The following is a 27617-nucleotide window of genomic DNA, read 5'->3' as shown; positions in this document are numbered from 1 at the left end:
TTAATGATGGTAAATGCTCTATCGGATAAAGACAGATTCAAAGCTATCAAACTAAATAATAGCAAAAGCTTGTGCTACATTAATAGTCATGCTTTTTACAAAGGAGGGTGTGTACACCTTGACTCTTCTGTTGCTGACCAAGTTGCGGCTCCTGTACCAGCATTAGATTACATTTAATTCATTTTAAAATAGAAGTTTTAACTAACCTCCTGGAATGCTTAGTGCTGTGGAAATCTGAGCTCTGGAGGTGACGGACTTGATCTTACTTAAGTCAATGGGAGTTTTGCTACTGCCTCAGATGTGAGGATGGTTCTGGTTGCCATAATGCAGGCACTATTCACTAGGGGCAGCAGGGTGCTTGTATCACCATACCATAACCCCAGTAATGGGACAGGTGTGTGGGCACCACTCTGGCAGCTAAAAGTGCAGGCACTAACACCTGGGGGCAGCACTAAAAAGGCTAGCTCCCCAGGCGTAGGAGTGGTAGCAGGGGTGCTGGAAAAAAATTTAGGGTGTTGAGAGCCTTTGAACCAAACTGTAAACCCTGTATATGATGGAAACCACCTCAAGCCTGCAGGTGCAGCAGCATGTGTTTGTGGCAACAGGTGGAAGACCTACTCGCTGCAGAAATGGGGTGGGTGGGCACAGGATGGGTATGGGGATGCGATGCCTCCAGGGCTGGGCAAAGGGAGACGCCACACCCCCACTGCAATGAAATCCAATTGCGCTCTCAGCCTCCCCCGAGAGAGAGGGGGAGTGAGTCGCGCCTGCGCAGTCAGAAGGTTTCCCTCCAAGCGTGGAGCGCACACACGCTTACCGTTGCGTCCCTCGCTGACGCCGGCTCGTGCACTGCAGGGGGTGGCGCGAGGGTGGCCGGCGCGCGCAAAGCGGTTCAGAGCCGGGGTGGCGGTTGCTCCGTGTGTGCCTCGCGGGCGCCTCCACCCCCGTCTCAGGTGATGCTGGCGGCTGGGGCGATGATGAGGAAGAGGCTGAGGAGGGAGGTGGGGGCCTCCCGCCCCGCCGACCCCCGCCTCCCGCCCACCGGCTCGGAGCCCCGCCGACCCGTCCCCTGCCCCTGAGGAGGCCCCGGGCCGAGCCGGAGGCGGCGAGCCAGCGGCCCGCTCCACGCCCCCTCTCCGTCCTCAATGTCTTCCCCGCCGCGGGGAGGCTGCTGCCGCCTTGGAGTCCAGCCGCCCCAGCCCCCTCGCCGCTGCCCCCTCGCCGTCGGCCCGCAGCAGCCGCCTGGGCGCGGAAGGAGCCCGGCCTCCCCGCTGTCGCCGCGACCCGGCCGCCGCCAGCCCCTGGCGGCTGAGGAGCAGCGGAGGAGGCAGGGAGCCCCCCGGGGAAGATGAAGGCGGAAGCGGGAGACAACTCCATGATCAACCTGTCGGTGCAGCAAGTGCTGAGTCTGTGGGCGCACGGCACCGTGCTGCGGAGCCTCACCGGTAACCAGCCCAGCGCCCGCGCCCCCGGTACCCGGCGGCGGGGAGGGGCATGCAGGGTGGCTGTGCACGCTGCTCTCGCCTGAACCCGACCCGTGGGGCGGGGGTGACTCAGGGCAAAGGGCGGGACTCCGAAATGGGATAAGCGCGGGAATCCTGTTAAAGGCAGAGCCCCCGTCAGCGTCGGTGGGGTCCCACATCACTGGCAGAGCAGGGGGGGGGCCTTCGCTTTTGCCTCCACTTGTGGTAAGGGAGGGCTGACAGTGAGTGGTTTCCTTCCTCTCTGGGGGCTGGTCACGGGAAGGGGCCAGGTGTGCTGATGGGGGCTGGCAAGCCCACACTGAGCCGGGAAAGGTTGATGAGGGGGCCCATTAAGCCCCTCCACGCTACACTTGGGCTTGCTGTCAGGGATGAAGGGGCAGTTAAAAAGGAAAGAGGACAGCCCAAAACCTCCTATTTCTGCTCCCCAAGGAAAGGGCCTGTGCAGAGACTGCTGACTGCCAGACTCATCTGGAGGAAAGTGAGCCTGGTCCAGTACTGTGGAGGTTTATTTGGGGGACTCTCTTTGCCTTAGTACAAGGAAGACTACTGGGCTATCTATGCTAATGAAACTGTTGCAAGGAACCGGGAGGGGGGGGGGGATGGCCTCAATAAACTCTGAACTTTCACATCCTACTAGACTCTGCCCACTAGTTTTTCTTTAAAAAAAGGAGTACCTGTGGTACCTTTGAGACTAATATTTTTTTGAGCATAAGCTTTTGTGAGCTACAGCTCACTTCATCGGATGCATCTTAGTCTCTAAGGTGCCACAAGTACTCCTTTTCTTTTTGCGGATACAGACTAACACAGCTGCCACTCTGAAACCTAATTTTTCTTTGACACTGAAGAGCACAGTGTCACCTGGATTGCATGGGATGTAGGGCACATCAATTGATCATTGGTTGTGTTGATAGGCAGAAGTTTTGGAGTGGTGGTGCTCTTATTGGGCAAGTATTTCCTATGTAAGTATGATTGGACTAGGAGGGAGTGCTGAACTAAATGGGGTCTGGATTTCTGCTGTACAACATACTATGTAGCATTGAGAGATTAATATTAGTAATCTGGTTTTGAAATAAGTTGTCTGCTCCTCTCCCCCGTCACCATGTTTTTTCCATTGATGTAGTTGTGGCTTGAGTTGCTAGATATGTGCTTTTCTTTTAAAGGTTGAGGTTTTATCATAATAAGCATGCAAGGCTTGAAAAATCTACTTGCTTTTGGCAATACACCATAATCTATTGTAGGAAAATAAGAAAGTTGAATAAAGTGAGGAAGTAGAAAGAAGTCATAATAGAAGCAAGAGACAGACGTAAAATTTTTCAGTGCAGCAAATTGAAACGTTGACAATAAAACACAGTATGTAATATTTCTCTTCTCTCTATAAATCATAGGGGGCATGACTTTGGAGGGAAGGGTAACAGGACTTTCAACTTGACTAGTAGGTTTTTTTCCTTAGAGTACTGGGCATAAAGTAAATTTTTCAAGCCTTGGAAGCCTGAATACATGTAGTAGTAGTAGTAATAATAAAAATACACTGAATATATGCAAACATAACTATTGGAAAGTTAACTATGTTTTATTAAAATTTAAATCCTGGATTCCTAGCCGTCTTTAAGGGAAAAGGATGCCAGAGTGTGATAGACGCTTCTGTGGCATATTTCCTCTTAAAGTTTCATCATTAGTCCTAGGGGGGTTTTTCTTACCTGGCAAAGTAGATTTCTGTATTAATCATTCAGCATACAAAGGGGTTGTAGAGGGGTTGCTGTTTATCATGGTGGTTTTTTCCTCCAGTCCTCCTTGAAACCGTGCTTTCCCTCAGCTTGTTGCTGTTGGGCCCAGTGTCCACTTGATGCCCAGTGTGCATCAAGTCTGGAGGGGATTTGGAAGAAAGCTAAATAGTTATACAGCACCACCATAGCATGTAGTTTCTAACTTTGAAGACTAGATGCTAAAACCCCCCGAGTATATAACCAAATGTAAGTGATGCAGGATCAGGTTGATAGTCTTCCCCAAGTTTGTGTTCGGTTTTACTGTATCCACTCCATTCACTTAGTCTTTGTGAATCTGAGTTAATTGCTGAGTAGTAAGTAATGAGGGTCATCATTTATGCTTATATGGAATTTAGTGAAAGGCTGTGTAATTTATTTTTAGAGCTGGCACTCTCTTTAATGAATAGTAAAAAAATAAAACCTGTATATTCTACCAATTGGTGTCAGTATTGGATCTGGCAGTTTCTAAAGGTGTGTGGAATACACTTAGTACTTAATTTACAATTGCAGTTTAAAACATGTTCTGCTTTCTCTGTTGCTGACACCCGTTGCTGACAGTGAGTGACTTTCATAGCATAATATTGCATAGTTTTGAGGAATTTTGTGTTCACTCTTTATAAAAACTGTGACTTGCGTGGATATGCATTTAGGGACTTAAATGTTGTTTTTATTTTATTTTAAATCATACTCAACAGCTAATGTTAGACCTATAACTGTGATTTATTGTAAAAAATAAATCAATAATTATATAAGCTTTTTATATATAGATATCAAACAAACCTTCCCTCAAAATATTTGACAGGTAGAATAAATTGCTTTAGAGTTGGGTACAGTGACTCTCCATACAGAGAGAAAGGTGGATGCATGAATGAGTGGTTTGCTTGCTGACCATTACTTCACTTGTTCTCCTGCTGCATTTATGAGAATTTTTTAACTCAACTGAGTGTAAAGCATTTCATTCTACCTTTGACATGTACAGTGTGTAAGAGGAGACTTCTTGGATGGAGTGAGGAAAGACATTTTTAAAGGTATCTACAAAGAAATCTAGCCCCAGGAATGCATTCAAGAAGACCCTTACGTATTGACTTCAGGAATCAAACTGGTTTTGTCCTAAAGAGGCCTATCTTAGTTAGATGAACAAATTGACCTTGTAATGGTTATGTTTATATAAAACTGCAAAGTTTATATAAACAAAGTGAAGGTTTGCTGAACAGTTTGACTGAATTTTTAGGCTACATTAAAATGTATTATGTTTAAAGATCACCTCTAGTCAAGGAAACTCTGCAGCATTTATTTGCACTACCCCATGTAACTGTTGTATATCTTTTCTGCATGTTTTCCTGTTGTTGCATATTCCAAGGATTTAAGCTTCATGCACCTGCATTAGTTTTGTTTTCCCCATCCCTGCGCTATACCTCATTCTCTTTCTCTACATCCCTGCTGAGAGAGGGAATTTGAAAAATTCTTGCTGGAGAGTGAGTGATTACACCTTCTAAAGTCAGAGTATGTTATGTTAATCTCAACTTTAGTCTCCACAGTTTACTATGGACATTTTGTTTCCTTTTAAAAATGCATGATTTTTAGAATCATTGAGCACTTTGAATTCTTGACTTTTGAGAGCTGGTGTTACTTGGCTTCGCTGAAAATCAGGCCTAAAGTTTATTAGCCTTGTGCAGAAAATAGAAAACCACCTTCACTTCAAAACCTGTTGGGCACGTCGAAGAGCCCAGCTAACTGAGCAAAAATTTTGCCCTGTCAGTTGTTTAAAATAATAATAATCTAGTATGGCTTATGTTCCAGGCTCCTCTTTTTTTAGACATTATATTGTCTTTGTGTGAGGAATTTTTATCTGCCTTAGTACAACATTGTGGAGTTACAGCATTATTCTTCTGGCAATAACCTATCCTACAATTATATAAAAAAGAAGAGAGAAAGCCACTATGTTAAAATTGCAAAGTGAAGCACTTCTACGAAATGCCAGGCTTCAGTTTGCCTGTGCAACCAGAATTTGGCCCTCTTGAGCATATGCATTATGATTGAATACTAGTTTTCCTGCAGAAGCCTTGCCTCATTCAATGAGTGAGTAGTCTTTAATATTCATCTGGTGTATGGCCTTGGGTTTATTTACTGCACCCTGTTCAAACCCTGGACTGAATACAAAATTATGAATTTTATCCTGGGTGTTTTCTAATTAGCTGTTGTAGTATCTGAGTGCTTCACAAACATTAATGAATTTATCTACACAACACACTTGTGAGACTAGGCGGTGGTATATCAATTCTACTGAGGGCATAGAAAGATGACCAAAATTGTCGAGTATCCACTAATTTTGGGTGCCCAGTTTGAGACACCTAGGACCTGTTTTTTCCCCAGAAAACTTAGCATTTTATAGCCATTTTTATAACATATTATTTGTTCAAAGCACAGTTCCAGTTGACTTCAGTTATAGTTGTGAGTGCTCATACTTGTGCAGATCTGGTCCCAGGTGTCTCGTGGGCACCCAGAAAAAGAAAAACACAGCTAGAGGCCAACTGAGAACATTTTGATTTAAGTGACTTCACTAACGTCACATAGAATCTCTGTGGCAGTTGCAGGGATAGAATCTAATTCTCTAGGGTGGCTTTCAGCTTCCTTAAGCATAAGACTTTGCTTTCCTCTTCCTGCAACCCCCTGCTTTATTCATTCCACACCATCTAACTTCTGCAACAAATGAGGTAGGGATTCTACAGATGACAGCCTCATTCATTACCCAACCCTAAGCTATTTCCAGAGCCCCATCTATGCTGTGCACTGAATGAGGCAGTGGTCTTGTGGAAAAAAATGTGTGTGATTGTATAATAAGACTGTCATAATTCAGAACAAGGGGATTTCATTAGCAACCTCCTGGTATTTCCTAACTTTTGGGTGTTGGATTTTGCAGCCTTTGCATTTTTCAATGTAGTTCTTTTTTATGTAATGTTTTAATTTTAAAGAGGTTTTTTTTTTTTTAATCACAGGGAGCTATATTGAACCCAAATTGAGTCATCCGTGGGGTTTGGATCTTTTCATCCCAAGCACAGACCCCTTGAGCTAACAAACTGGTAGCAGTAGCAGGCTGAATAGGTGGATCAGGCACTAGAGAGTGATGAAAGACATTTTGCCAGTGGGTTTCACAAATATTTGCTGACAACAGGAATATTGAGATTTGGGACTCCTGGTTTCAATTCTACGTCTCTGAGAGAAGAGTTCTTTCTAGTGATTATAGACCTTTCCCTGTTCGTTCTCCCCCCACACACACACACTCCCCCCAGCCTGTCTATTTTAAACAAACAAAAAAAAAACCTGACTGGATTTCAGTTGGCAGTATCTTTGTGTTTTTTCCTAAACTGCCATTACTATACTTGATCTTGAACGAATATGACCAACCAATCAACTACAGGCAAACCAGCCAAATCAAAATTTTTGAACTTGGATACCTAAAACATAGGCAGCTAAATACATCTTCCACCCCCCTGAGATACTGTGTACTGAACTTGCTGTGAGCACTCAGCATCTGTGGAAAATCAGACCAGTTACTTAGATGTGTAACTTTAGATGCTCAAGTTTGAAAGTTTTGTCTGGAGTCTGTTTTCAAAGCCTTTCAAAATAGCATATTCTTCAAGCTATTTTAAATCTTGTTAATTTCGAGTCCAAGCAGGATGCCTTCCCTGTTAGCGAGGGACTGCTTGACCTGGCCAAGGCCCTGTGGCAGATACCAACTGCCATAATGCCTGCTGCAAAACACTGAGGAGAGGTAACAGGTACCTCTCACAGGATTTGAGTACTTCTTTGGTCACCTCAATCTGGGCTCCTTAATTGTGTCTGAAGTACAAGAAAAGTCAAAATTGAGTAAGTGTGTCCCCAAGGGCAAGAACCACAAAAGGCTTTGACCTTTTGGGGACAAAGTCATACAGTCTGCTTTCTTATAGTTGCGTGTGGCTAACTGTTAAAGCCTTACTGCTCAGTTATGACTTTCTAACACGGGACAGGGTGACTTCCTTTGTCACAAAGCTCCAGCATGACAGCAGAGAGGAAACTTTAAAGACATAGTTAAGGTAGTCAAATTAGTGGCCAAGACAACCCTACAGGCAGCAATGAATGCCTCAGACACTGCAGCCTGGTCTGTGGCCACTATGGTGACAATGTACCAAGTCTCTTGGCTTCAGGCATCTTTAGAGAAGCACAGGCCATGATTGAGGACTTGCCCTTTGAGGGCTTAGGCCTGTTCAATGAATTTAGAGCTCTGCCTGTCCGCTCATTCAAGGACTCAGTTCAACCTTTGCTCTTTGTGGATTTACACCCCACCACCATACTGCAAGTCATATTGCCCTCAGCCCTATTCAAGACAATAGGCACTATCTTACCATCCTACGCAACCTAAATATCATACTGAGACGTGACCATGCCAGGAAGATACAGCAGAGGATGCCAGCCTTCCTCAGCAATACACCCCTCCCACAACATGTCAGCCAATTTGATGGTACCATTGGGAGCCACTTTGGACGCAGTCTAGAGAGCATCACCTTTGGAATTTTCCTCACCTTATTCCACTGCATGTCATCTACAATGACATTTCACTTACGGACGGGAGATCGCTGTCATGGCTCCCCCGTTCCATTCTTTACCTATACCGACCCTCTTTCTCCAACCATTTTCAAGGACCCTTCCCATGAGAGCTTGTTACATACAGAAGTAGCCTTGTTACTTCATCTAGAAGTCGTCATAATAGAAGTTCCACCAGAATTGAAGGGAAAAGTCTTCTACTCAAGGTGTTTCTTCATTCTCAAGAAGAGGTTTTTTGTCCTATTGTAGATCTGAGGACACTCAGCATATATATAAATATGCTGATCATCAACAGCCTGCCTCCCAGAGGACAGGTTCCTGTCTCTCTGGTTCAGAAGTGACCCAAGATCAAATCCTATGGTGACAGTTCAAATGAGTCTTGGACTCATAGGTCATGGTAAAAATTCCACTTGTGGTACTGACCACTACCCTAGATCCATACTCAGCCCATCAGTGCTATCCGTTAGGGTTCAGAGTAAGCACCTGGCACTCCAGCTAACACTACTTCAACTTTAGAGAGAGAAGAGAGTATTCTTTCTCATAGCAGCAGGGAGATGTCACCAACATATTCCCGAAAGCCCTAGGCTGTTTTGATCCCTGCCTTTCAGAAAAGGGAGACTAGAGCACATACCTTAGGCCTAGAAGCTTAAAAGGGACATGACCCCATGGTACCCATCCCCTAGCCTCCTAGGGCATACCTATATCAGCACCCTTGGCCCTACTGGGTACCATGGGTCTTACAGCCAGCCAGGAAGTCAGCATCTACAGTTTCAGCCAGAATGAGGTGCCTCTTTCCATCAAAGTATGGGGAGCATTGCAGGTGGCCCAACCAGCAGTCCTTCCAACTGAATAGTCATGGGAGCAAGACTCTGAAGAAGAGGATCCATAGGCTGAGGAGAACAACATTTTTGCTCCCATCTCTTTTTTTGTTACATGATGAGACTTTGGTTCCCACTTTCACTAACATGCAGCCTGATGCAGACCTTTCAAGAACTGTTCTGTTGCATGGCAGACGCAAGAGTCCAGTGGAAGTTTTCCAGGGGAAATCTCATAAATTCCTTGACAAATTGCATATTACTCCTCGAGGACATCTTGTGATGCCAATAAATGAGAACATGCTTGAGCCAGCTGTCACACTGTCTGGAGTGGCTTATGACCATAAGTGCCTACCTCAGGGCAGACCCTCAAAAAGAAGGCAGTCACCCCAATCTGGTGGTATGCTCTATAATTAGAGTTCACCAAGCCAATGACAAATGTGAACTCCTGGATCATTGTAACAGTCTCACCATGGAGTCATAGACCATTCCCTGGGCCACTCTAGTCTATATTGCCACTCAGGCAAGCTGGACTTAGTGGTAAATGTTCACTTACACCAAAAATCACAAAGTTTTCAGGTTGCTTCAAGACCCAAGAGACCAATCACTTGCCCCAGATCGGTGGGTACCCTAGATCTTACACCAGAGACAACACCTATAGCCAATCCTGTAATAAAGTAACGTAAAGATTTATTAACTAGGGCTATGTCTACTCTACCGCGGTAAGTCGACCTACACTACGCAACTCCAGCTACGTGAATAACATAGCTGGAGTCGACGTACCTTAGGTTGAGTTACTGCAGGGTCTGCACCGCAGGGTGTCGACGGGAGAAACTCTCCCTACAACTTACCTTATTCTTCTTGTCAGAGGTAGAGTACAGGGGTCAACTGGAGAGCTATCTGCTGTCGATTTGGCGGGTCTTCACTAGACCCGCTAAATCGATCACCAGTGGATTGATCTCAGAGCTTCGAGCCTGGCTGCAGTGTAGATGTAGCCTACGAAAAGGAATGTTATTTACAGCTTAAAGCAAGCAAACTTATACACACAAATAAGTTGCAATCTCAATGCTAAGAATGACAGAGTTGTAGTGATCTGTCAATTCAAAATGTCTTTCCGGGCAGACCCAGGGGTAAGCCTTGGGGTCTCCAGCTTCAATTAGTCTTGGCCCTATGAGAGTTCAAACAACAAGGAGATGGAAAATGTTCCTGTGTCTTTGTTTTATTTCTTTCAGTCAGCCTCCAAGTCCATAAGATGAGCTTCCTTGCATGTAGCACTTCCAAGGTGTGACAGGCCATCAAGGAACATCGCAATATAAAGGACTGTGATATGGCCATATCTGATTTTGATTGCCCTTGTGAATGCATGAGGTGGGAAACGCTCTTCCCATCTGCGCTCACAAGTTTAGAGTGAACATTTTCAAAGTTACAAAGTAAAACTTCCATATTTTCTTATCATGTAATACAGACATTATAAATAAGATTAACACATGCAGCAACTTGCCAACATTCTGTAGATTGTACACATTGTTATAAAACTAATACCTATTTTGAGCAACACTAACACATAAGTGAACTGGTCTGGTCTCCAGCTATCAGTTTGTTAGATCTTAGCTAATGCCTGCAACCTTGGCAAGAGTTGGCACTAGACCTGGTAGTATCACAACAGCCAACTTACTATGTCAGACAACAGCATCTCTGGCGCCTACACCTGAGTGCCTAGAGAGGAAACATCTGTTCCTATCGGCAGGGTTTGAACAATTTTACACTCAACCTGTCCCTGGTAATGGCACATGAAGAGGCAAAACAACAGTGACCACTGAAGACCACACCCATGTCAAGGAACCAAAAAAGCTGGACTTGTTGGGACTAAAAAACTGCTCATCAGCCATTTTACAAATGATTGCTAATTACCATGTTTTATTAGTGAAATACAATTACTTAAATTGGAATAGTGCTGATAAATTTTTACATAAACTTCCTCTGGAGAGTTAGGGAGAATTGTAATCTCCTGCGTCTGAAGGAATGCTGGTGGTATACTCTTTCTTCAAGCTGCACTGGATAAGACACGGCAGCAAAGTCCATAGCTGTCTTGACAGCCACAAGGAGATCTTTGTTATAATCTTCTGGAATACCTAAAGAAGTCCAGGTGGCAATTGAGGACCTACCGTTTGAGCGATGTTGTATTGTTTAGTCCCAAGACTGGCAAAGCCCTATGCTCCTTAAAAGATTCTAGGGCAACATTGAGGTCTTTGTAAATGTATACATCAGCACTTAGGCGAAGACAGATTAGGCCTCAGCACTATCAGACTCTATCAGGCTTCTTGCATCACAGACTGTCTGAAGCCTCCAAAAAGAGTCAGATTGCAGAGGAGAAGGCCATCTGCCTCTTCTTCTTCAGCTACTTATGCAGCATCATTTTCAAAAAGCAGATTTGACTCCTCAATTAGAATTCTTAAAGAATTCTCTCTTCCCTTCCCCCACCTCCTTCAATTTGAGAACAGTTTTTCATCTCTCTAACTATGGACTGATGGGTACAGGAGATTGCAGAGGTGGGGTACTCCATTCAATTCCAGACTCTTCACACCCCACATATCCCTTCCCCGTCCATATTCAGAGACCTTTCTAACTAGAGCACACTACAACAAGAAGTAGAATAATTTCTAAGGCTGGTCTACACTACAGTTAGGTCAACGTATGTGTCTGCACTACAATATTGCTCCCACTGCTGTAAATCACCCACTACACCAACTTAACTCGGCTTCCACAAGCAACGTAGTGTTTAGGTCTGCATTGACCTAACTACGTTGTGTTAGCGTAGACACTGCGTTGACTGTTCCAGCTGTCAGTGCCCCACACTTCAAGGTAAATCGGTGCAAACAAACGCTCCTGGTGAGGACCACACCACTGACAGAGGGAGCTGGTGTGGACATGCCAAACCAATTTAATTACTGTGGTGGGTGTACATCCACATAACTTAAGTCAACTTAATTTTGTAGTGTAGACTTGCCCTAAGTCTTGGAGCAGTTGAAGTCCCTCGAGATTACAGGGGAAACAGGTTTTATTCCCCTTACTTCTGAATACTTAAGAAGAAAGGGGTTTGACATTCAATTACAGACTTGCAACAGCTGAACATCTTCATCTACAGGTTCATCTTAAGAATGATCACTGTGTTCTCCATAATTCCTTCTGTGCATCCGCAGAATTGGTATTCAGGTCTTGCCCCAAAGTCATTTATCAAATGCCTGGTGGTGGTGTCAGCATACCTCAGAAAACAAGTTACCCAAGTTTTTCCTTACCTAGACAGCCTGGCTCATTTGGGAGAGATCTCCTCAGCATGTGACTTTTGCCCATTATCGGGTACTCCAGTGTTTTGCTTCCCTCTGAGTCAGTCAACAAGGAGAAGTTGGTTTTAATTCCTTCCCAAACAATAGAGTTTATAGAGGCATTACTGGACTCCACCACAGCAAAGGCTTATCTGCCTCATCTGAGATTCAACTGCATAGTAAGTCTGGTCAATCAGTTACAAGCCCAACCTCAGACATCAGTAGTTTGCCTCAGTCTCCTAGGGCACGTGGCCTCTCACACTTTCATAACTCTGCGTGCCAGACTTCACCTTCAGTGCTTGCAAGAGTGGCTGAAGTCTATATATCCACTCAACAGACATCTAGACTGTGCAGACATCTAGAGAGTGCAGATCCCACTAACCCCCAAGTCCCATCATATTTAAATTGGAGGACAGATCTTCCAGAAGTATGCAGGGTTTACCCTTATTTCCACTATTGCCATCCAACGCACAGATGACGGACGTTTCCAGTCTAGTATGGGGGAATTCACCTTGACCATCTCCACGCTCAGGCCTTATGGTAACTGTGGTTCTTCGAGATGTTGTCCATATATATATTTTATGACCAGTTCTCCTTCTCTGCTACTGCAGAGTCCTTTAACACCTGGATTCTATATTGGCGAAGGAACTGAGAGGTAGTTAGGATTGCCTGGATCTTTATGCTCTTGGGTGGGAGGTATGAGGACACATGGGGTACATATACAGACTCAGCAGGCACTGTTACCCAAAAGAATCCAAACCTGAGCACATGGGGTGCACGCTTATCAAGAGCAGAACAGTTTCTTCTTCCAAAACAGTGGATGGTATCAACTCTTGCACCTTATTCTGTGGGGTCATTGATATCAGTATTATATTAATACGCTATCATGATGGTACACAATCCTGGCTGAGACTGCAACGCGGATACCATTCAAATAGCTTGTCTCTTCATACTGAAAATTCAAGAGAAAAACCTTCTGGGAATGTTTCTTGATCATCTAGTGCTTAGGCTCTTAATTATAAATCCTCTCACTATCCAGTCCTGTTTCTTTTGTAGTTCTTTGACCATGGAATTGGAAAAAAGAAAAGTTGGCAGCCCTTATAACTGTGAAAATAACTTTCTGATTGTAAAATAATATGGTAATATCAGGCTAAGACTGCAGCAGTAGTTTTAATGTGTCATAGAAATGGGGATTGATTGATCATTTTCTGAAACAGAGCTGTAGACTTATGTTTTTGGCTATGCTTGCAGATAAACTGTGTTCAGCACTGGTTCAGCTGGATGCACCATCAGCAATGGGTATATTTTACAATGTAGAAAAGGCTCTAAAAAGGCAACCTTGAATGGATTCAGTTAAAGACAAAGCACATTTTAGAGTGGGTCATAAGCAGGGCCTGTGTACTTCATGGGACACTGGATCCATACTTTGCAGGAAGGTTTCCTGATTCCTGCCATATGTACTGTTCTATGTTATAGTTTAAACATTCACTTGAGACTTTTATTGAAATCAGTATAAAGTACTGTGATGGGGCAAGGCCAGATGGCTGTAGAAAAGTAGGGGGAGATAGATATATTAGCTCCAGGCTAAATAAATCCCTGGTACCAGGATAAGTGAAATGGCAGCTGCTCCAGGTCAATTAAGACACCTGGGGCCAATGAAGAACTTTCCAGAAGGCAGGGAGAATGCTAGGTTGATTGGGACACCTGAAGCCAATCAGGGGCTGGCTGAAACTAGTTAAAAGCCTCCCAGTTAGTCAGGTAGGTGTGCATGTCAGGAGCTGTGGGAGGAAGTTGTGCTGTTGGAGAGACTGAGCAGTACACACCATATCAGGCACAAGGAAGGAGGCCCGGAGGTAAGGGTGAAGTGGAGCTTGAGGAAATGAGGGCTGCTGTGGGGGAAGTAGCCCAGGTAATTGTACATGTCATGTTTCTAAAAGGTCAGCTACCATAGCTGATACTATTAGGGTCCCTGGGCTGGAGCCCGGAGTAGAGGGTGGGCATGGGCTCCCCCCCCCACCCCCCTTTGCCCCCTGATTAATCACTGAGACTGGGAGACAACAGAGACTGTGCAAGGACGGATAACTTCTCTTCACCTTCCTCGCTGGCTTATGATGAAAATGGCTCAGTAGACTGTGACCCTTGTCTCTAGAGAGAGAAGGGTCACAGTGAGCCTCTGAGGCTAGCGAAATCCGCCAGGAAACGCGGGACCGTCGGGAGGCAAGGACAGAGCTTTGTCACAGTACACACAGGGAATATGCTACAATTCATTTTCATGATTAGTACAATCAATTCAATTTTAATTGATTTTTGGGGTTTTTTTTTTTTTTTCACTACAATAAGTGTTATCTAGTTCTTTGGCAATCTTTTGACAGTCTTTTTAAAATACTTTATGCTACCCCTAACTTTTCACTGTTTGTTTTTAATATATAACTACATTTTAGAAGTTGAGGGGAAAGTTAGAGATTTCGGCATGCAAATAAGGGATGGATAAGCACCCATAAAGAGTCAGGAGGAGATTTGTGGGTTTGAGGCATGTAGCACTGGAGTGAATGGGAGCATTCTTAAGTGGCCTTTCTGATTTCTTAGTAGTTCTCTCATTCCCATATACCTTCAATGATCCTTACTGCTCCTTTACTTTCAAAGTAGTAGTAACATTTGTCTGACATTTAAAAGGGGGACCTGTTTGTATTCAAGCACATGTATTACACCATTAAGAACTTCAGTTTTAGTGGTTACCCAGCTGTGACAATATAATGTCGGCATATTTTGAAGAAATAGTAGAAATTACTAGACTGACGTTGACTAATTGTAAATAAGCAACTAGAAATATAAAAACCATTTGTAACTTGGCTCTTTATAAACGTTAGGTTTTTGACTTAGGTACAGTAGAACCTCAGAGATATGAACACCAGAGTTATGGGCTTACTGGTCAACCGGACATCCTGTGGAACCAGAAGTCCTCAATCAGGCAGCAGCACAGACCAAAACAAAAAAGCAAATACTATACTGCCTCAGGGTGTTAGCACTCAGGCTCAAGGCTTCAGCCACGGGGTTTGTAGTTGCAGCTGGGGCGGGGGGCTTCTGACTCTTGGGAGCACCAGGGCTCCGATCCCAGTTTCAGCTTCACTAAGGGTGTTGGGGCTTCAACCCCACAGGGGGCGCTGCGGCTCAGGGATTTAGCTATGAGGGGAGCGCCAGTTCCAGTCCCAGCGCTACCTCTGTAGCTAAAGCCCTGAGCCTTGGCACTCCCCCTCCCCAGCTGAAGCCGGAAGCGGAACCGTGGGGAGCCCTGAGCCCCAGCACCCCCCGTGGGGCTGAAGCTGGGAATGGAGCTGTGGGGCTGAAGCCCCGAGCCCCAGCACCCCCCACAGGTCTAAAGTGCTGAGCCCTGCTTCTCCCCCAGGGCAGAAGCCACACCCACCCGGAGCCCTGACACCCCACACCCCCTTTGCAGCTGCCAACCCAAACCCCCACACCCCGCGCCATATGGCTGAAGTCCGTAAACTTTTGCTTCAGAGCTGTGGAACATTTCAGTGTTCTGGTCAACCTCCATTCCCGAGGTTCCAAGGTTCTACTGTAGTAAAAATTCCGCTCCTTTGGGGTTAATTTGTTCGTCAGAACTCTTCATTTAAGTTTTTGATTAGCTAGGGTGCTAGCCTTCATCTTATTTTCCCCATTTAAATCACTAATCTTTGCACCTTTTTAAGCTTCCTTGTTAAATATTTTTGATAAGCTTGTTTGCATGTGACAGTTGAATAGTTCTACAGTAGATACTATATATTAGTATGAAAGTACAATGAAATTTGGTTTTAGAAAAAACTTGAGGGAAACACGTTGCTTCAGAGGTACTCTTTTGATGAAGGTGGACCCAAATTTTACTTGGAATTTTTGGATATACTTGGGGGTTTCTTTAAGATGTTTGGCCAAATAGTTACAGTGTCTTGAGCACATACCGCTATCTTCAGATTGCTTTCTTCTGAAGACGGAAATCAGTGTTTTTCTTATAAAATACAGTATTTCTAAACGTCTTGCTTTATAATCAGAATATTAACTTTTATTTGACTGCTTTCTTTTCAGAGATGTGGTACTGGGTTTTCCTATGGGCTCTCTTCTCCTCTCTCTTTGTCCATGGTGCTGTGGGAGTGTTAATGTTTGTGATGCTGCAGAGGCATAGGCAGGGGAGACTAATCTCTGTCATTGTGGTCAGCATTGGATTTCTGGGTTCTGTATCTGGAGCAATGATAACCAGTAAGTCTATTTTGTTTTTACATATAGTTTTACATCTTATTTTTAAAAGAACGTTATTTCTTAGCTATTCTGGTAACTGTTCATACAAATTTGTTACCTTAATCATGTAGTTTTTCCTATGAGAATGTCAACTTGGTTGCTCCTTCTCCTGTGTGAAGATAAAGGCAGTACAGAACTGTCAGAGGAGCAGAGGACTCTTCAAATCTCTGTGTCCTCATATTTGCAAACCGTGGGGAGACCTCTGTCCTGGAAAGGGTGTCATTCCATTCTTCTTTACTGAGACTGGAAGTGACAGCTCTCTGGTCTCCTGGGGTTCTGTGATAAGTGTTTCTAGTTACTGGAAGGAAATCATGTATTAGACTTTGTCTACGCTGCCAATTGAATGACAAAACTTTTGTTGTTCACAGGTGCTTAAAAAGCCCCCCTTTCCCCTCGCGAAAGACACAAGTTTTGTGCAGCAAGTGGTAGTGTAAACAACACAAACCCCACTCATAGGGAGTGGAAGTATTTTGTTGGCAAAAGTGCTGACAGCATTTACACTGACAGACTTTTAGCGTCACGGCCTTGTCGCTAAAAGCTGTGTAGTGTAGACAAAACCTTAGTCTCACAATGGTTTCCTCTGGATTTGGCTTGCCACAGTGACTCTGCTGGTCTTGTCCTACTACCTGGTGGTTAGGCCACCAATAACCTCAATGTCTTGGATCCCCGCTTTGAACCAACTTATGCTCTGACAGGAAACAATTGTCCTGAAGGAGTTAGACCTCTGAGCAATCAGATGCAGACTAGACGGGCACTTTTCTGACAACGTGGGAAATCCTCTCTTCGAAAGAAAAAACCTCTCCACTCACTCATCGCTCAATCCTTGGACCCAAATGAGGAACTAAGGCCTTGTTTTGTCTATGTGAGAATTGCACGGATATAACTAAAGCAGTTCAGAAATGATTTAGTTAAATTGGAGCAACCCCTTTAAGTGAACCTCCTATTTTGGTTTGACTGCATTATTCATTTAGCTTAAGCCAATTACTCACCAACTTAAGCTAAATCAAAAAGGTTCTCTAAGCAAAATAAGAATCTACACAAGGAGGTTGCACCAACTTGACTAAATCTGTTTCTAAACTGATTTAGTTATATGGGTATGACTTATCATGCAGACAAAGCCTAAGTGTTGGAGTAAAGCCCAAAAAAGCAAAGGAGCAGAAACTTGTATTTCATTCATTAAAACAATGCCCATATACGGAATTTTCCCACACTAAAGTGAATTGGTTGAACAGAACCATAGTAGACTACAGGAGTAATTTCAACCAAGGAGTCATTAGTGCCATCAGTGGGATGAGCTAAGTTAGATCTAGATCTCTTTGCAGACTGGATAAACTGAAGTCAAAAGGTTCTTGTTAAGGCGTAGGGACCATAAAACCAAGGCCATTGACTCCCTACTTCAGCTATAGGCAAAATGTCATCCCTATTCCTTTTTGTCCCATTCCACTCCCTCCAAGGATTGGTCAGGAAATCAGGTGAGAGAACAAGAGTATGTTTCTGGCTTTATCACATTCCCTGGTACTCTGTAACAGCTTCAGCAACAGTTCTTAAAAAGAAAAGGAGTACTTGTGGCATCTTAGAGACTAACAAATTTATTCGAGCATAAGCTTTCGTGAGCTACAGCTCACTTCATCGGATGCATACAGTGGAAAATATAGTGGGGAGATTTTATATACACAGAGAACATGAAACAATGGGTATTAACCATACAGACTGTAACAAGAGTGATCAGGAGAGGTGAGCTATTACCAGCAGGAGAGTGAGGGGAAGGAGGGGAGAACCTTTTGTTGTGATAATCAAGGTGGGCCATTTCCAGCACTTCACAAGAACAACTGTAAAAGTACAAGCCTTTTAAATAGGGCTGTCAATTAATTGCAGTTAACTCAAGAGATTAACTCAAAACAAATTAACTCAATTTAAAAAATTAATTGCAATTAATCCAGATTTAATTGCCCTGTTAATAATAGCACTTTACATTTATCATAAATAGTTTTGAATGTTTTTCTACATTTTCAAATATATTGGTTTCAGTTACAACAGAGAATACAAAGTGTACAGTGCTCACTTCGTATTATTTTTAACTACAAATATTTGCACTGAAAAAAGATAAACAAAAGAAATTGTATTTTTCAGTTCACCTCATACAAGTACTGTAGTGCAAACTCTTTATCGTGAAAGTGCAATTTACGAATGTAGAACTATTTTTTTTACATAACTGCACTCAAAAACAAAACAATGTAAAACTTTAGAGCATACAAATCCACCCAGTCCTACTTGTTTAGCCAATCGCTAAAGTTTGTTTACGTTTACAGCAGATAATGCTGCCCACTTCTTATTTACCATGTCACCTGAAAGTGATAAAAGACATTCACATGGCATTTTTGAAGCTGGCATTGCAAGGAATTTATGTGCCAGATATGCTAAACATTTGCATGCTCCATCATGTTTCGACACTTAGATTGCACTATCCGTTTATCTTTTTTATGGTGCAAATAGTTGTAATAAAAATATTAAAGTGAGCACTCTACACTTTGTATTCTGCATTGTAATTGAAATCAATATATTTGAAAACGTAGAAAAACATCCAAAAATATTTATAAGAAATTTAAATTGGTATTTTGTTGTTGAACAGTGCGATTAAAATTGTGATCAGTAGCAATTAATTTTTTAATCGTTTGACAGCCCTACTTTTAAAACATTCTCTTTCCCCAGGTTACTCCCTGTCTCAGGCAAGAATGGGGTGTTTCAGGATGACCCTCTAACTTTGCTGTCCAGTAAAAGCAAAAGAATAAAGTCACATAAACTGTATACACTCTGTCCATACACTGGCAGTGATTCCTGATAGATGTCTGCCACCCCATTCAGAAAGTTACTAGTTACCATAATTATTCCAAGCCTTTAGATATCTGTGCCTTAAAGGGTATTTTCATTGCAGTTTACTTCCCAATCCAGAATTGCCTTTTTTTTTTTTTTTTTTTTAAGAATGATCTAGATGGCCCTTACTGTGGGTCACACTTACCTAAGGTGTATTTTAATGTACTGCGATAGTTGAAGCTGGAGAGATATGGTACTGGGGTTGGAATTTAAAGACAGTCTGTTTTTTTTTTTTATTGGAACTGATTCACTTCCTTTATGCATAAAAGGAGGAGCAACCCAGTTGTTTGTCTGGGAGTTCTGTCTTGTGGAAAAAATTTATAACAAGTAGGCAAAATTTGTTTTTGTGTAAATAATGCATATTGCCATGTTTTTTGAATGTGCTGTACTCCTCAATCTTTCAGTGCATCATTTCCAAGGGCTGGCTTAGAACACTGCATCACTAGCTGCTAATCAAGGTACTAGAGGAGCAAAATAATTTTATTAGCAGGTATTGTCTGTTTTGGCAAGTGGCAGAGAACACTGCTGCTTAACCTACACAGCAGGCTGTAGTAAACTTGTTAAGATCAGCTATGGCCATGAAATGATTTTTTTCCCCTTCTTAATAGTTTACTGCATTGCAAATTGTGATGTGAATTGAGGTATTCCATCCTTTTCCTGTTTAGTATTGTATTTCAGCTAGGTTAAATTTAAAGTAATTATTTCCACGTGACAAGATCAACTTGAGTTTCCATTTTACATTTCACATCTCCTGCCTCTGTTGTGTTTTTGGGAAATGCAGAATAGCTTATTTAAATAAAGAAATTGTAATTTGACAAATGGAAAATCCTGTCCCACTAATTGGCAGGAAGTCCAGAATCTCTGTGCCAGGAGAAGGAATATTTGTTAAATGCACTACAACTAAATGTTGACAGAGCATGCAAGTTGTCTAATGGAATTTAATGTTTGTAGACAAGAAGCTGTAAGATATTGATTAAACAACATTGGACAATGTCATGCATATCTCTTTTCTTCTCGCCACAATGTTCTAGATGCAGGAATTTTTGATACATATATTCCTCAGATGTTGTTTTCTCTCTTCACTCCCCTACTTATTTGCTGCTTGCTTTTCTATTTATTATGTTGGCAGACTTCAACCAGTGTGTTTTTTGGCTCCATTCCAATTTTCCTGTGTTTATAAAATGCAAATGATGGACACGCCCTAATTTGCAATTTGACAAGAATAGATTAAAAGTCTCTCAAACTACCAAAGTTTGAGAGGTTAACAGCACTGACTTTTTTTCACCTAAATATTGCCAGCCTTTCAAGAGCTCTTCAATCTCTGTCCCAACTATTAAGACACTAGAATTTGAGACCATTTTTTAGGAATGCTGTTTGTTAAAACCAAGCAGCTGGATTTCAGTTTGGGGTGCATTCACCAACAAAAATGATCTCCAATGCAGGAAGAAGGGCTCTGTCTAAAGAATCTGTTTGATTTTGACAGTGAATAGGCAAGAAATATTTAGGAAAGAGTTTGTCCCAGGTGGCTGAAATAATATAAGCGTGGTATTTCTGGTGAGATACTGTAGATGGCAGCACAGAATAGTTTTTCTGAGAATAAAAAAAATCCCTTTTTACCTAACCAACCCCAGCAATACCTACATGGAGTGTATTGTTTTGAACACAGTACTTTGTCATTTGGAATAGCGGCATGCACTATGGTTGGTATGAAAACAAGATTTTCTGGTTTTAGAAGGTGCCAAATTAGATACATAATTAGAGACGTTGAGCCTGATATACTTACTGAAAATCAGTTCAAAGTAGTGTTTTTCCTTAAAGTTAATATTCCTTGCTTCTGTTTACTTTGGCACACCATCCCATGGTACGTTGACCCTACAAAGGGCTCTTTTTATGTTTCAACTAAACCTATCTTCATTAATGTCAAATAGTGTCCATATGTTCTCCCTACATTCTGGAGCCTGAATAGGCTGTTTCTTTTCCTTGTGATCTTTAAGTACTGAACTGTAAGAAAGTGGCATGTACATTTTCCATACTAAATGTGTACCATTCCACCAACCTTTTATTCCTCTAAGAAACTTCTTCTAATGCTGAAATAGGATGTGTTGCCCTCCATATGTTTTCTGAAGGCATGAAAAAGGTGCACTGAAAATGGATTACTGTGATCCAGATCATGCTAGCACATGGGATATGAAATAGAAAAATTAGTTGCTCTTAACAGAACTGTTGCAGGCTCTTACATTCTTCTACTGACAGACTGCAAAGGTACACTAAGCAGGACTGAGTTTCATTGTAAACGGAAACATCTAGCATTATTTTGGAAGGCAAAGATTAAATGTTATACAGCAAAACCTAATGTTCCTGGTTCATAGCTTCATCACTGGTATAGCAGTGCATGTTATTCCCAACTGTTGTTCACTGCTAATAATGTCACTTTTACTCATATTAAATCACTCGTGAATAAGACTGCATGATTTTATTCTTTGATCTTGATTTGTGAAACATCACATACTGCATGTGTGATGTGATATTTAGCATGAGGATGCTAGTGGGAAGGGTTATTAGTAGCAGTCTGGTTAATTTACAATATGGTATTCTATTTTTTTTAGTTTACCAAGAACCTATCCTGGCCTCTTGGCGCTATACAGACTTTTGATGAAAGCCCACATGCAGAAGTGCAAGAAAAACTATTTCCTCGCTATTAAACATTGTATAGAACATTATATTGATATTCTTTTTCATATACTCTGCAGGCTGATATTGCAACATTTACTAGTATTATGTTTTTTTATGTACCTCTAATACAACTCTTAAAGATTTTAGCACTGGTAAGTCAGAATGATACTGACTTGCTATGATGAAATTGAGTTTAGTCTCGCTAGAAAATAGTTTATGGGGAGGGGAACCCAGTTGAGATGTAGAACATTGTTGGGTGGTATAAATATTTTACTGTATCTGAGCTTTGCAAAATTCAAATGTTTTTGATGGAGTGAATAAAACTATTAATTACTTCATTATAAGCATTGTTATAAGGGGATACAAGTAGACTGTATCAGCTGGTAAATTTTCTTGGCAATTTTGCAAGGCTTCTTTACACAAAGATAAATAGTGTGAAAATGTCTGAGGAAACTGCAAAACTTAACAAATTACAAAAATAAATACATAAAATGTATAAGTATTTGTTTGAAAGTTAGGAGCATTTGTATGTGTGTGTGTAATTTCCTAGGTTTTTAAAAAATGCACTTCAGCTGGGAAACTATACTTAATGCCTATCATGACAGCGAGAGAAGTAAAGCAAATTGGTGTTAATAATTCTGCAGTAGTAGTTTGATAACAGGTTTGCTAATAGAATATGTTGAGACCTGATATTAATCATCATAAGCCTCTGCTTTGACCTTTTGTTCATGTAATAATTTCACATGTTTTTTCTTGTGATTCTAGGTGCAGCAGTAGCTGGAATTTACAGAGTAGCAGGGAAGAACATGGCTCCTTTGGAAGCACTGGTATTTGGAGTTGGACAGACAGTACTGACATTGATTATCTCATTTTCAAGGATTCTTGCTACACTTTGAGACTTCTGTGAAAACAGTCAGTTGATATAAGGAAACCTATTGTCTGCAGAGAAGTTTCCTGAAAGTGACTTCAGTGGCTGGTGGACATGGATTAGTGCAACAGGAAGAATATGGGACCTGTACTTCAAATCTAGAAGTTCAGTCAAGTGGGAAAGGACTGCCCTCTAGTGTCCACACTGTTGTACTACTGCTCTGCACCTTATGTGCCTCAGTCACAGGAAAGGTGCAATTAATGTATGTGAAGCTGTGAGATAAAGCACCTTGAAGAGCTGCCAGTCAGGTTAACACTTGATGATGAGATCATTGTTCTTAACAGTGTTGAAATACAGGGACATTTCTGAAGAATCGGTACATGTGCCAAACTTGAAGTTTAATTTTTTAACTATTGATAGTGTGAACATTTGAAATTGTAGTAATAGATGAGTGCTGTGAATATATTCCACATTAATTCAGGTAAACTAGTAAGGTACTTGCATTTGTTTAACTCAATCCTACTCAATGCTGAGTGTTACCCCATTCAGCATGTGAAGTAACTACTTGTTTTTTGAACTGTACATAAGTATTACTGGGATATAGGACTGCAGCAGCTCTCTTCATAAAATTCATGTGGTTAGCACTATATGTAGGAGATCTTCAATGAAGCAATTCTGTGAGGTTCACCAACTATAGAAAAGAGATTTTAATGGTTTTATTTCTACATACTTGGTATTTTATCAGTCCAAAAATCATCAAGCGGACTGTGAGTAGGGCAAACTAAGTACAACCTATTATGTATATTTACAAATGAAATTTAAATTATTCCTTTACTCATAAATTTTGTTTGAAATGTAGGTATTCATTAACCCTTCTGAAAAAGGTACTTGTGTTTATCTTCAAAGAAAGAAGTTGTTTCCAGTGTGATGTCAGAGAAGTTACTTGTTGCAATTAAATCTTCTTTTTAATGATATTTAAAAACCAGAACCAGTCTTTAATTCTGAAACATCTAATGTTTAAAACATGGTCTAATCTAGGCTATGAAAGAGAATTAAAAAAACAAGTAAAGAAACAAAGAAAATTGAAAGGGATTTTAAGAAATATTTTATGTTTGGTACATGATTGTTCCAGTATTCTGCTGAACAAAAATGGTAAATTTAATGTTAAGATCCGGTCTATCAGTATCAAAACTGGAACAATAGTGTGATGCATGTACTCCCTCATTTCTGAACACATTTTATCCTATGTGGAGTTTTCAGATATTTAGCTTTCAGTAGACTTGTGTTCTTTCTACTTTAAAAGGAACAGTGGTAATATGCATGTAAAATGCACATATAAAATGGTTCAAAGTGAATAGAAATTTTAAAATATTACAGGAGTGCAGAATTCAGAAGGGCAAGAAGGTCTGTGTAAGGAAAGAGGGAATCATTCATATCCTGCTTCAGTGGAGTACTTTACAACAGTTGAATAAATGTGTGCATAGAGAGGGAGGGCTTAAGCACCAAAGGTGTTGCTGTCATGATGTCCAAGATTATTCCAGGCCTGTTGAAACAGTAGTATTTGCAGCACTATCAAAAGGACATTGTCACAATGGTTACTTAATCACTTTGCTCACTGCTTCAAAATACAATAAATTAAAATCTGATTTTACCATTTTTCCTCCATAAACATTAGTTTATCAGTTATTATTCGTAATTGGTAGGCTGCTGATATCTGTAGATAATTATTTAAATTTTTCTTATTTAATTTATGAAAAATTGATTGCAGATAGTCAAGTCCCTGACTTCAAAAAAAACTTAGTATAAATAAAATAACTGAAGTTATGTTCCTTCTAATTTAATGTGCCTTGGAGAGAGAGATTTTAGGGGAAGGAATTTAAATAATTTTACTGTCCTCTTACTGCTTGTTCTCTTGTTGCTTTTACTAACAGATTTGGTTTGGTTATCTGATGCAATGGTTTAATCAACAGAAGTACTGGGAGGAGTAATGAATTCTTATGACGTGACAAACTATGGAACCGCGTTTTATCTGGATCTAAAAATTCCTTTCCTAAAACATAGTCTTCGGTAACTTGAATAATTTCAAGACTTCTTAACTTTCACTAGAAAGCTGCATCTTAGACTTCAGATTTTTTTTTGCACATTTAACTTGCTGTTCTATTCATAACATTGTTGTCTTATGACAATTTAACATCTTCAGTCTCACTGTATTAAGCCAATGACAACAAAAGACACCATTACTAAGTTCAGAAGTTTGAATAAAAATTAAAATTTCATTGAATGGTAAACTGTGCTTTTCACCTCAATTGAGGTGCCAGTGAAGTGTTTGCTAATGTGCGCCTCCTTATGATATAGGTCAGCATTTTTCAGAGGAGGAAACCTCTGCAATATTAGGACCAGCTGTTGAATGATCTTTAGCTCAAGCATGTATTAGGTTTAAAAAATATATACGTTGCATACAGAATTGTCACTCTCTCTAAAATATGGTCTGAGTTGCTTAGTTGTCTATATGTACTATATTAATGTGTAGCAACAGGAGGCAGTCAATGTCCAAGTGGCTCACCAAATGTCAATAGGACAAAACTATCAACTCTGAGGAAGAATTCTTAACTGCTTTCCTTTATGGGGGAGATAGGAGGATGACTAGCTTGTCACAAAGTACAGTATTAACTTATTGCCTTTCCACATTAAAATACAGTATTTGAATGAACAAGCAGTTACCAGTGGTGAAAACATCTTCAGTAGCCTTATGCCTTTGAAAGAAATAGATCAGTTTCAGCACTGACGTTTTATTCCAATGACTGCTTTTGGGAGTTGGATGGCTGTTACACTCTTGGGCCCTTATTATAAAAAATGGTAATAGTCTAAATGTATACACGTAATAACCGGGAATGGTCTTTTTATAATTCATTTTGTGAAAAATATATTTTAGAATTTACGCACGCTAGTAATTCACACAACATCTCACAGTAAATTTCTTGGGACAGTGTTATTTCTTTTATTGTAATAGTACTGTGCAGTATTTCAAGACAAAGGCATCTTTTATATGAAAGGCCCTAAATGGATACGCTTGATGGTTATTATTCACTACAGTAGTGTAGAAGTGCAATATATCTACACAATTCTGGTCTTTGGAAAAGTGGCAGTGTGGTAATTGATGTGAAGAAACTTCAACCACTTGTAACTTTAAGATAGAAGCTCTTTTGGTTTTCAAGATTTAAATACCAGCTATATTTGATTATTAGCTATGCATCACTGTAAAAAAAGAATTCTGTTTTCAGATAGCTAGAACAGCTGTATTATATGCAGAAAATATTTCAAATCTTTTTAATTTTTGGTGATAATCTTCTTATGTTTGTTGAACTGATATCTATGTACCATGGTTAGCAATGTAATTCTGGGCATACTCCTCAGTTGTTTACAGCAACAGATGACAGTAGTTATACCGGTTTTAATGTACGAACACAGGGACCAAAGAGTGATTTATACTTCTGTCTTTATCTGTAATGTTACATAGCAGTATAAATATATTTCTAATGTTCATTGAATTGTGATTGTTTTAATCTAAGGGAAATAGTGATTCTTTGTTAGTTTTGTACTTTGCTATTCATTTGTTCTTTTTTTTGTTTTAGTATGATCAGTTGATTTTTATTTTAATTACATTTGTCTTTTTTGTTGTACATAGTACCATCTAGTAAATAGCTTTTTGTATTATAACTGTTTAGAAAATCTGTCCTTATGTTTGTAAACTGTTTTTTTTCACTTGCATGTGTGTTTTGACATTTCATTCACTGAGCATATTTTAATATGCCTTTAATATATTAAAACATAATATTGCATCATTAATGTATTAGCTTTATGGCGCTGTACATGGTCATCCAAAGTAGTTCATGCATAATCGCACCCCATAGTAAGATGATCAGGAAAAAGACTTGAAGTTTTGCTCTTGAGATGTGGTAGTATTCTGGGTTGTAATTAAGGATGGGTGAATCTCACTTTAGGTAAAATAAATGGACCAAATTGCACCATAACTCAGAAAATGATACACTCACTCACTCTATCGGGTTTTGTTCAATTGCAGTGCTCACTTTGGAAGTGGAAATAAAGAGAACCTGTTATGGTATTTTTGTCATGGCCAAAATTAGGAAATCATTGTCACAATGAGGCTTGCAGCCTGAATTTTTCAGACCAAGGTACTTGAGGTAAGCAGAAATCTCAGTGTGCTTATCCAAACTACAGTAGTATTGTGTGTGTGTGTGTGTGTGATAACTAGTAAGAATTGTGAGGCACTGGGGTATTTTCTATGCATTAATGATCTAACCAGCCATTAAACTCCAGCTAATCTCTTCGGCCTTTATTGTAGCTGTTAAATACATGTAAATATTTTGTTTAAACTGCTGCATCTTTAGAGTAGTTGTTTTTGTGTCTCCCCTCCCCCCTGTTTCTGCATATAGTATCTGTTACCCATGAAACATATTACTGTGTTTGGCAATCAGTTCTTTTCTAGTGAACACGTGACCTATATTTTAAGAACCTTAAATTCATTTGCTGAGTTGCTATGATTTTTTGGAACATTTACAAGGCCCCTGCAATTCTCCCGTCTCTGATTTTTTTTCTTCCCCCCCTGAGCAGGACAACTTTTTGTTAATTTTTTTAGCTATTTGATGGTCAAAGGCAGATTAGGCAGGGACAACTTTCATATCCTCTTCCCCTGGCCTCCTATGGCAATGTTTCTCAAATACAGCCACTAGTGGCTTTTCTTGCGGCCGCAGCCTTCTGGGCTGTGGATGGGGTGGGCGAAGTAGCGCACCCTCCACCTTCCTTTCACTGTTTCTCTTGGATGCACTGCCTTGGTGTTTGGTTGCTGGGGCCTCCACCTGGAGTCAGCTGAGGCACAATGCTGTAGGAGCAGGCAGATGGTGAGTTCTTTGCCTTCCCAGGGGTGGTAGGGC

General features: G+C 41.0%; 1 protein-coding gene across 1 annotated transcript; it reads left to right on the top strand.

Moving 5' to 3' along the window:
- Positions 1 to 1241: 1241 nt before the first annotated feature.
- TMEM170B (transmembrane protein 170B) lies at positions 1242 to 27617 on the top strand. The gene is made up of 3 exons (XM_074944882.1): positions 1242 to 1445; positions 16044 to 16214; positions 22563 to 27617. The coding sequence occupies exons 1-3, from the start codon at positions 1349 to 1351 to the stop codon at positions 22691 to 22693; spliced, it is 399 nt and encodes a 132-aa protein (XP_074800983.1). The 5' UTR covers positions 1242 to 1348; the 3' UTR covers positions 22694 to 27617.

Source organism: Natator depressus, chromosome 2 (genome assembly GCF_965152275.1).
Source record: "Natator depressus isolate rNatDep1 chromosome 2, rNatDep2.hap1, whole genome shotgun sequence".
Lineage (NCBI taxonomy): Eukaryota > Metazoa > Chordata > Testudines > Cheloniidae > Natator > Natator depressus.
The sequence above is the reverse complement of the archived record's forward strand: the minus strand, read 5'-3'. Positions and strand labels throughout refer to the sequence as shown.